At 35.5% G+C, this 11,261-nt stretch overlaps 1 protein-coding gene across 1 annotated transcript; it reads right to left on the bottom strand.

Moving 5' to 3' along the window:
• Positions 1 to 3,762: 3,762 nt before the first annotated feature.
• Positions 3,763 to 6,256, bottom strand: LOC116468157 (olfactory receptor 5T1). The gene is made up of 2 exons (XM_032151766.2): positions 6,205 to 6,256; positions 3,763 to 4,748 (listed from the first exon to the last, which is right to left on the bottom strand). Exons 1-2 carry the CDS (start codon positions 6,254 to 6,256, stop codon positions 3,763 to 3,765), a joined length of 1,038 nt encoding a protein of 345 aa, XP_032007657.2.
• Positions 6,257 to 11,261: the final 5,005 nt, after the last annotated feature.

Here is an 11,261-nt window from a genome sequence, read left to right as displayed (position 1 = left end):
TAAGTTGGGAACAGGGTTATTTATTAATTTTTTTGGAAGGGTTAGAGTAGAAGGTACTTCCTTATGCTGGAACATCCTTTTTACAGTGGAGAAAACAAAACCTGGTGTGTTCTAGGATCTAAGTATATCCTTAAAGTCTTAGTTTAATTACGTCACATTTAGTATGAGTGACTCCATTTTGGTTTAGTCTGGTCTGTTGGGGCCTAGTGCATGAGCTCAGTCCAAAACAATGACCTCCTATAATTTTGTTTAAAAATTTTCCACTTTTGTTCAGGTTCTCAGGTGACAGTGTGACAAACACTTAGGGCCTAAGCACCACTCTCAGTTACCATCATTTTGGGTTTCCAGTCTCATCATGTCTTTCATAAGGTACAGTGCCCATATGGTCACACATTTCTTTCAGGTCTTGTCATTCCAGTTGAAGAGATATTTGACATTCTAGGGATGGCTCCATGCAAACATTTAAAACTTTTGAGATAATACAATTCACCAGGGAAACTACTATTATCAGGAAGAAATAAACCAAGAGTTTGGATTATGCTCCTTACCCAGGGTCCCCCTAAACCAAACTACCTAAAATCAAAAAGATAAAAAATGAGCTAAAAAGTCTACTCACTTTACTAAGCAGTCTCTTTGTTAATCTCCTCTATAAGACCTGATTCAATATATTTCTCCATAGGCCCCAAGTGCCAGCAGTTACACAGATACTTCTCTGTTTAGCCAGTAAGTAATGTAGAGCAATTCTATTATTTAGCATAACTTTTACAAGAGAATTTAAAGTCTATTGTATAATCATCACCTATACAATAGAATCTGCTATAGAGCCTATCATGAGGGATACATTTCTAATCATTGCCTTTTATTTAAAACCGTGGAAAAAGAGGACCTAACAAATGATGCCATTCTAGTAAAGGGCCTACTTTTAATGTTCTCTTTAACGTATGAGGTAGGTTAAAAGGAGTGAAGCAATGTTCTGTTTCTGACTGATTATGAGGCAACATATGTACCATTAAAATTTCTCATCTACCTTGGGCCTTCATTTTCCGTCTATCAAGGTATTAGGTTATCCATGTATAAGGCTGGCTTCAAAATCCTTTACAAATAAAAGTATACCCCATGAGTGCACACAACAGACCCCCATTTCACTTCTATTGTTCATAGAGACTTAAGCAAGGGAAAAAAAAAAAAAAGATTCAAAAATAGAGTCTCATGATAGTAGAGAAATCTTCATCTTTGATCTTGGGAAAAAGCTGTTCACATCAAGGATGCTATCTTCTTCTGTGGAGAAACATCCCTGGTTACCCTTACCATAAGGGTTCTAAAGGGGAGTGTACAATTTCAATAGTGTGGACGGACCCTTTTGAGTTTTCAGATTTTGAACCCAAGGTTCAAAGTATTGAAGTTTTGCTACAGTGTGGATGACAAGGGCAGTCTTTCTCTGATGTCCTCAAAAGATCCAGTCTTTGGGTTCTAGATTGTAAAGGGGTTGATTGTCCTCAGTCAGCAAACTATAAAAAAGCTTTCTTTACCTGGTGAACATATACTGCAGCATAATAATCTACTGTTATAACATCAGCCCTCTTGTATGAGAAAACTTTTATACAACCAAAACCCATGCATTGAAAATGACAATTGCATGAAGTCCCTCTATAAATGTCTGAATGATCCATCAGGTAGTGAACTGTACCTGAAGCTTTGATTGTTTTCCTAGGAATATGGGTTTGACAAACCAAATATTGGTCATAAACTATTTCAGCAATTTAGAAGACACCACACCAATATATATTTAATTTGGATCATTTTATCTTTTGCATGATGAGTCACAGAATGCAGAACTCTTAACAACAAAAGCTTTAGGGACTCAAGAAGGACAAGGTGGCTGTCCTCGTTCTCCACAAGTCCAGGCTTAACATTGAACTTATGTCCTCTTGAATATCAGTTGTTTCTCCAATTTAGGTGCATAGCACTGATAACTGATGGGTTATCATAGGTAAATTGACTCAGACCATGGAGTTCATTCAAATCGTATATCTAAACAAGTTTAGTAATGGTTGATGTAGCATAAAAATCTGGCAAAGTGTTTTCTTGCTATTCAATTATTCTTTGTTCTACTTAGGTTAGCAGTTTTATAAACCAGTGAGTCCTTTCATTAAAGTTGAGGAAATTCTCACCCAGTCCAAATGATACGATTCTAAAGCTATCAGAAAGCTGTATTTATCTGAGAGTGAGTGCTTTTCAGGGTCCTTTCTATCCTTTCATGAACCTCCTAAAAGATACCATATTCTAGGATTTTGTGTGCTTGTGAGGTTTTCAGAGATTGCATCAGAATTAAGCAGTTAATCATGGAAATGACTTTAAATAGTCATAGTAACAGACAACTGACAAAAAAAATTGGTTACCTCTGTGTTCTACGATAGATTAAATAATAACCATAATTATGACTGATAGCCTACGCTAAGACATATTCAAATTTTAGAAATTTCATTCATCAGTGCATATAAAATTCCATTGGTTTGATGTGGAAGGGTGGGACAACTTGAAGCAGGAGGTGGGGAGGGTTGAAAAAGTTGTTTTCTGTAGGAAGAAATGTCTGGATTAAGATAAGGGGTGGTGCAGACCAAGGTTTTATCATGCAAATGAAGCCTCCAAGTAGCAAGCTTAGGATAGATTGTAAATGTTTCTCATGAGATTTACGGTCTGTGTTGATGTTAATGCTGGAGGATTATAATGAGGCACATCAGATCCTACTTCCAGTCATGGCCTAATGTGGTCTTTCATGTTAAATTTTAGAGTGCCCTGCCCCAGGAGGGAGTCCATTCAGACAGTTGTGGGGAAGGGTGGGGGGCGGGGGCTTTGCATTTTATCTTTGGTTTACAATGCCAATAGCAATCAAATTTAAAAATCTACAATATCCACAAATAAAGTTAAATACCTAGGAATAACCAAAGTGAAAGATATGTACCATAAAAACTATAAAATGTTGATGAAAGATATTCCATGTTCATGAACTGGAAAAATCAATATTATTAAAATGCCTGGGCTACCAAAAGCAACCTATAGATTCAATGCAATTCCTATCGAAATACAAATGACATTCTTCACAAAAATAAAGAAGAATCTTAAAATTTATATGAAAACACAAAAGACCCAGAATAGACAAAGCTACCATAAGCAAAGAGAAAAAAAAATGGAGGAATAACATTATCTGACTTCAGATTATACTATGGAACTACAATAACGAAAATATCATGTTACTGTATAAATACAGACAAATCAATGGAACTGCATACAAATCCATACATCTATAGTAAACTCATTTTCAACAAATGTACCAAGAAAATACATTGAGGAAGGGAGAGCCTCTTCAATAAATAGTGCTGGGGAAACTTACTTTAGCACCCATTATAGAGTTACATAGGAACATATGAAGCCATAGAATCCAGAGGACATCATTATTAACATAGCCAGTGAAAATCAAGTTATATAAAAACTAAAAACAGCAATGTTTGCACATCAATGAATATTTAATGCAGGTTAGTTTAAACATTGTCATAGGCTATGAATACAAGCCATATTTTATGCATGAGACAATATATTGATACTTCTAAAATGGTGCATTAGTAGGCTGATTGATGCTTTATTTGAAAATATTCTAGACGTTACAAGCACTGTTAACTAAAAGAAACACATTTTCGCTACTTTCTGACCACAGAGATGTGGACTGATACCCAATATTATTTACAACTTTACTCAATTTTAAAACTATAACTTATGTATGAACCAATTTCTCACAAGCAGTCTTTTGATTGCCTCCTTTACATCTTTGTTCCGCAAACTATAGATGACGGGATTCAGCATGGGAATCACAATGGTGTAAAATATTGACACTATCATGTCATTGTCTGAAGCGTAGCTGGAACTTGGTCTCACACACACGAAGAGGATTGTCCCATGATAAATTGTCACTCTAGTTAGATGAGCTCCACATGTAGAGAAGACTTTTCTCCTCCCTTCAGCAGAATGCATCTTCAGAATGGCCAACAGAATCAAACCATAGGAGATCAGGACAATCAGGATAGTGACTATCTCAATAGAGCCCACAAAGTAGAAGAGTAGAAGCTGGCTTGTGTGAGTGTCAGAACAAGAAATAGCAAGGAGAGGAGGGATATCACAAAAGACATGCCTAATTTCATTGGATCCACAGAAGGACAGGCTAAATGTAGCCACTGTATGTATAGTAGCATATAAAATGCCAACAACGTAGGAAGCAGTGATGAGTGGCACATAGACTCTGGGTGACATGCTCACTGAATACAGGAGAGGGTTGTAAATCGCTACATAGCGATCATAAGCCATTGCAGCCAAGAGAAAGCATTCTGTGGTTCCAAAAGTACAAGCAAGAAACATCTGTGTTGCACATCCAAGAAATGAAATGGATTTATTTTTTGCCAGGAAATTGACAAACATTTTTGGAGTGACAACTGTAGAATAGCAGGCATCCAAGAATGATAAAACACCAAGAAAATAGTACATTGGGTTGTGAAGCCGGAAATCCCCAATGACCAACACAACCAGCCCTACATTGCCTATTAGAGTGAAAAGATAGATTGCTAAAAATAATAAAAATAGGAAGACTCGCACATCAAATTCTTCTGTGAAGCTCATTAATATAAACATGGTGACTTCAGTAAAATTGTTTAATTGAAGCTTGTGTAGATCCATATCTGAAGGCAACCCTGATATTTTAGCTATCGTTTATATGTACTAAATGCAACAGTCTGTGAAAATTAAGTTCATCCAATTATATCCTCATGTTTGTTTCTTGGAAAAGCAAGATGAAATCCTTGTCAGCGAATGCATAGGTGGTGATAAAATTGTGTCCAAGTGGATACATTACTGTAATTAAATAAATTAAATTATTTCATTCAATCATGGGCTAAATATATCTTTTTAACATGGATGAAGCTGGAAGCCTTCATTCTCAGCAAACTATCTAAAGAACAGAAAACCAAACACCGCATGTTCTCACTCGCAAGTGGGAGTTGAACAATGAGAACACTTGGACATAGGAAGGGGAACATCACACACGGGGGCCTCTCGGAGGGTGGGAGGCTAGGGGAGGGATAATGTTATGAGAAATACCTAATGTAGGTGTCGGGTTGATGGGTGCAGCAAAACACTATGGCACGTGTATACCTATGCAACAAAACTGCACGTTCTGCACATGTAACCTAGAACTTAAAGCGTAAAAAAAGTCTATTTATAATCAGTTTAATTTCCTGTTCATTTTCCATCAAACATACTACCATCTATTCTTAATATTGTTTCAAAATTCATAAAGACTGAGTACTATTCGTAGGTTTTCTAAAAAGTCCATTGAATTACTTTATTTTCTCATTTTAAATATGGGAACAATCATATCTACCTTATAAGACTGGGTTGTATTTAAATGGGAAAAACAGTATGTAAGTTATTTAATATTTAAATATGCCCAGATAACTAGAAAATGCAATAAGTTAGGCTTACATTAAAATTTATCATTTGAGACAATATTTCTGAACAAACAATTTCAAATCCTTTTTTTTTTTTTTTTTTGGCAATTATCCTGTTGCATTAGTACTTATAGAATGGGGGTGGACACGAGATTTGATTCTGGAAATAGATGCACCTTGTTTGCAAATCAAAAGAATTTGGTGTTCATTTTTCATTTATTTTTGTTTTTGTGTTTCACTTTTCTTTCCTGAAACAAACATCACCAATTTGTTCATTTTGGCCTACGCAGGTTTTTTTAACCATTATTATTTTTCAAATTTTATCTTAATACCAATATCAGACATGTCAATTTATATGATCATTTGGTCATTATGCCTGTGAAGTCCTTGGGTGTATTTTTGTGACATATTTATATCTAAAATGAATTATGTCTATCCTTTTACTATGATTCTTACATAACTTCTGAAATTTCTATATAATAAATACCATCCAATAACAAGTAATATAATTATTTATATAAACTATTGCTAAAACAACACACGTATTCCCTCCTATGATCCTTGGAAAGTATGTGATTCAATTTGTAATACAGCGTCGCATTAAATAGAATCCTCTTTCTTATATTTAAATAGTAAGGAATATATTTTAGTCTTAAATTCAAGGTGAGAGCTTCTTAATATTTTACAAGTGATCAAATTCCTTTTCTCTTACCTTTGGAAATGAACTGCTCACTCAATTCAGGTATGCTACGAATATTGTGCATTTGAATTCTTATACTGGGCCCTTGAGCTCTAGAATTCCACAGGGATGCCCAAAGAAGAAAACACACTAATTCTCTTCTGGGATAAAAAATATTATGATTTTTTTTTTCTCAAGTGAACAAGTAACTGATCTGGAACATGCATTACATGATTCCAGTGATCACATAAGTGTACTTTCTACCTAGGTCCAAAATAATCCCCCAGTGGAAAAAAATATGCATATTACTGAAAAAGAAAGCTAATAATACAGGCCATAGGGCTAGCTCTGATTCTAATTATCTATATGCTATCAAATTAATAACTTAAATTCTCTAAAATTCAGGTTCTTCTTGAAATTATAACTTATGAATTATCTGGAAGTCCTATTGTCACATACATAATGAAATAATATGAAAACATAACCTATAACAAGACATATAATCATTTAATAAAGGTTACTATATTTATTTAAATTTGACAATGCTCTAATTCTAAATTGTATAAGAGAGATTTAACTTCATTGAAAATTTAATAGGCCAGGTGCGGTGGCTCATGCCTTAATCCCAGCACTTTGGGAGGTCAAGACAGGCAGATCGCCTGAGGTCAGGAGTTCGAGAACAGCCTGGCCAACATGGCAAAACCCCATCTCTACTAAAAATACAAAAAAATTAGCTGGGTGTGGTGGCGGATGCCTGTAATCCCAGCTACTGGGGAGGCTGAGGCATGAGAATTGCTTGAACCTGGGTGGCAGAGGCTGGCAGTGAGCCGAGACCATGCCACTGCACTCTAGCCTGGGTGAAAGATTGAGACTCCGTCTCAAAAAAAAAAAAAAAAAAGAAAAAAAATTTAATAGAGGAGATATTAATGCACATAATTATAAGGTAAATCTATGAATAGGAGATATTAACAGAAGAGTTAGGGCAATATGCAAATGTTCTATGTAATAATTTTCTGTGAAATAGAACATTAGCCTCTTAGATATACGGCAGAGTTAAAGGTCAATTTTTTAAGTTCTGCGAGATCTTTTCTATCTTCAAGAATTTATATACTAATCTATATACTTGTTCTTCGATATGCACATAAGAAATTATCCAAAATGTGATGAAAAATACATGGATGATCAAAAGAATGAAATGACAGACTAGGAGATAATATTTGCAAGGACACATCTGATAAAAGACTGTTATCTAAAATTTACAAAGAACTGTTTAAAACTCAATAGGAACACAAACAACCTGATTTAAAAATGAGTCAAAGACCTTAAAAACCACCTAAAATGGTCCAAAAGGCCGGGTTCAGTGGCTCGCCTGTAGTTCCAGCTTCAAGCCTGAAAGGCAGAGGTTGTAGTGAGCTGAGATTGTGCCTCCGCACTCCAGCGTAGGCGACAGAGCAAGATTCCGTCTCAAAAAAAAAAAAAAAAGAGTCAAAAAATGATTTTAAAAATGAGTCAAAGGCACCCCATAAAAGATATACATATGGCATGGAACCATATGAAATGATGCTCCACATCATAGGTCATCAGGGAAATGCAAATAAAAACAATGATATATCTCTTCATAACTAGAGTGACCAAAATCCCAGAACACATAAAACAGCAAATGCTGGCGATGATGTGCAGCAACAGGAAAACAGGAATTCTCATGCCTTACTGGTGGGAATGCAAAATGGTCCAATCACTTTGCAAGACAGTTTGGAAGCTTCTTACAAAGCTAAATTTACTTATAATCCAGTAATCATGCTCCTTGGTACTTACCCAAAGGAAACAATATCCACACAAAATTTTGCACATAGATTTTTACAGAGGCTTTATTTATAATTGCCAAAACTTACAAGCAACTAAAATGCCCTTCAGTAAATCAATGTATTAATAAACTGTGGCATATCCAGATAATGAAATATTATTCAGCTCTAAAAAGAAATGAGCTATCAAGTCATAAAAAGACATGGATGAAATTCAAAGGCACATTACTCAGAAAAATAAACACATTTCCAACACCTAGTGAATGAATAAAACAATTGTAGTACACCCATAAAATGGAATACTACTCAGTGATAAGTAGGAATAAAATAATTATCTAGTACAGGAATGAATCTCAAATACTTCTTGCTAAGTTGAAAAAGCCAAACTCAAAAAGTTACATACATTGTGATTCCATTGATATAATAATCTGGACCAGGCAAAATCACAACAGAAAGCACATCTGTGGTAGCCAGAAGTTGGGAGTAAAGGAAAGTAATTGGCTACAAAGTGATGAGAGGACTTTATAGGGTAATAAAAATATTCTGTAACTTGATTTGCTTACATAGTTGTGTTTATCAAAATTCATATAACTGACACGTATAAATGGTAACATTTTCTGTTTATATTAAAACTTTAGAAAACTAGCTATTACATAAATTTATCATTGCTTCAGAATAGAAAATGACTAGAGGACAGAATAAGGTAACTGAGGCTGCTGGCAATGGTAACAGGCTAGTGGCAATGGTAACAGGCTGCTGGCAACCTTCTAAAACATTATTTTGTTATTTTCATCCCTTTATACTTTAACTCTCATCATATGGAGTTCAATGGCCATCTTCTTGCTCCATCCATGTTTAAATGTGCTGGGCATCTTGACTCTCAGAAGAAGGTACATAGGAAGCTGGTGATATATCAAGGTAACTTTTCCTGGTTCATGGTGAAGGAATCACTCTCTAGCTTTCATTGTGGCCTTAAAATATTACTGTATAGCTACTTTAGCTCTCAGACCTAAGCCTAATTTATGAACAAATTCTCCCTGCACTTCCTTGAGTCCTATAGCCAGTCAGTTCTTGCCTTTCAAAGTGGTTCTCTACACCTTAGACATTTTATGTTGCCCTAATAGTGCTCTGAGACCTACATCTCCCAGAATTCTCCTTTCTTAATGAAGCTTTTCTTCCCAATGATTCTACTTGACTCAGTTAGCTTTTTTTTTTTTTCTTTCTTTCAGCGTTTTGTTTTCCTTAGGGTGAAGACTTGTCCTACTGAAAGGGTGTATATACTGCATATTTCTGATACCCTTAATTACCTTGAGCACAGTTTCAATCATTCACAATCCTTTGGCGACACCTGTATTGAGACTGCACAGAGGTTGGGGTGGTAATTCACCTGAAACTTGGAACATATAAAAGCTTATCTACTCTTCCAGCTTGATTTTGATGGGATTTTCACTCAATAAATTGTCTTTTCTTTTTACCGGTGGAGTTTGAAAATTCACGAATTCCATGTGTTATAGGTACTGTTAATCCTTCCTTTTCCCAGTTAATTCTGTGTCTGGTAAAAAAAAAAAAAAAAAAAAAAAAAAAAAAAAAAAAAATTGCTGACTTAACAAGATTCTGTTGCAACAGGGTGCTTTGACTCAATATGTTTTTTATTTTCAGGTTTTATGGTGGTGGTCTTTGATATAATTTTGAAAAAACAAATAAAAAATCATCCATTTATATATTTTTCACTTTCCTTTTACTCATTTCATGTTTGCTTGCTTATTGATTTTTTAAATATGTGTATGGAGATTCTGAGTTTATGAATGAAAGTTTATGCCTGCCTTGCATCAGTTTCTTTCTCTCCTTCCTTTTTTCTCTTTCTCTTTTCCTTCCTTCCTTCCTTCCTCCCTCCGTCCCTTCTTTCCTTCCTTCCTTCTTTTCTCTTTTTCTCCCTTTCTCTCTTTCTCCTTTCTTTCTTTCTTTCTTCTTTCTTTCTTTCTTTCTTTCCTTTCTTTCTTTCTTTTCTTCCTTTCTTCCTTTCTTTCCTTCTTCCTTTCTTTCTTTTTTCTTTCTTTTGTTCTTCTTTCTTTCTCTCTTTTTTTCAGTCTTTCTCTGTCACATGTGTGTACCACATACCACATTCCTTTCCCTTCCCTTCCCTTTCCTTCCCTTCCTTCCTTTCTTCTCTTTCTTTCTTTCTTTCTTTCTTTCTTTCTTTCTTTCTTTCTTTCTTTCTTTCTCTTTCTTTCTTTCTCTCTCTCTCTCTCTTTCTTTCTTTCTTTCTTTCATTCTTTCTTTCTTTTTCAGAGTCTCTCTCTCTCGCCCAGGCTGGAGTGCAGTGGTGTGATCTCAGCTCATTGCAACCTCCAACTCCGGGATTCTAGCTATTCTCCTGTCTCAGCCTCTCAAGTAGCTGGGATTACAGGTGCACACTGCCATGCTGTCTAGTTTTTTGTATTTTAATAGAGACGGGGTTTCACCATGTTGGCCAAGCTGGTCTCAAACTCCCAAGCTCAGGCAATCCACCCACCTCGGCCTCCCAAACTGTTGGGATTACAGGCATGTGCCACTGCACCTGGCCCCTTTGCCCACTTCTTAATGGAGTTGTTTATTTTTTTCTTGTGAAATTGCTTAAGTTATTTGTACATTCTGGATATTAGACCATTGTCAGAGAATAGATTGCAAAATTTTTCTCCCATTCTGTAGGTTGCTGTTTAATCTGTTGATAGTTTCTTTTGCTGTGAAGAAGCTCTTTAGTTTAATTAGATCTCATTTGTCAATTTTTGCATTTGTTGCAATTGCTTTTGGCATCTTCATCATGAAATATTTGCCCATGCCTATGTCCTAAATGGTATTGCTAGGCTTTCTTCTTGGTTTTACATCTAAGTCTTTAATCCATCTCGGGTTGATTTTTGTATATGGTGTAAGGAAGAAGTCCAGTTTCAATCTTCTGCATATGGCTAGCCACTTCTCCCAGTACGTATTCAATACGGAATCCTTTCCCCATTGCTTTTCTTTGGTCAGGTTTGTCAAAGTTCAGATGGTTGTAGGTGTGTGGTCTTATTTCTTGGTTCTCTGTTCTGTTCCATTGCTCTTTGTGCTGATAAGAAGAATGCTAACAAGGGATTTATACATTCAAATACAAGAGTCTCAGTGATCACTAGAAAAATACACTACAAATCAGACTTTGCCATGCCGTATATTCATCAGACTGTCTAAATTCAACGTGAACAAAAAATTCTAATATTAGCAATAGAAAAGTGTCTAGTCTGCTGAAAAGGAAGCCCCTTCAGACAAACAACAAGC

Source organism: Hylobates moloch, unplaced genomic scaffold (genome assembly GCF_009828535.3).
Source record: "Hylobates moloch isolate HMO894 unplaced genomic scaffold, HMol_V3 SCAFFOLD_5, whole genome shotgun sequence".
Taxonomy (NCBI): domain Eukaryota; kingdom Metazoa; phylum Chordata; class Mammalia; order Primates; family Hylobatidae; genus Hylobates; species Hylobates moloch.
The sequence above is the reverse complement of the archived record's forward strand: the minus strand, read 5'-3'. Positions and strand labels throughout refer to the sequence as shown.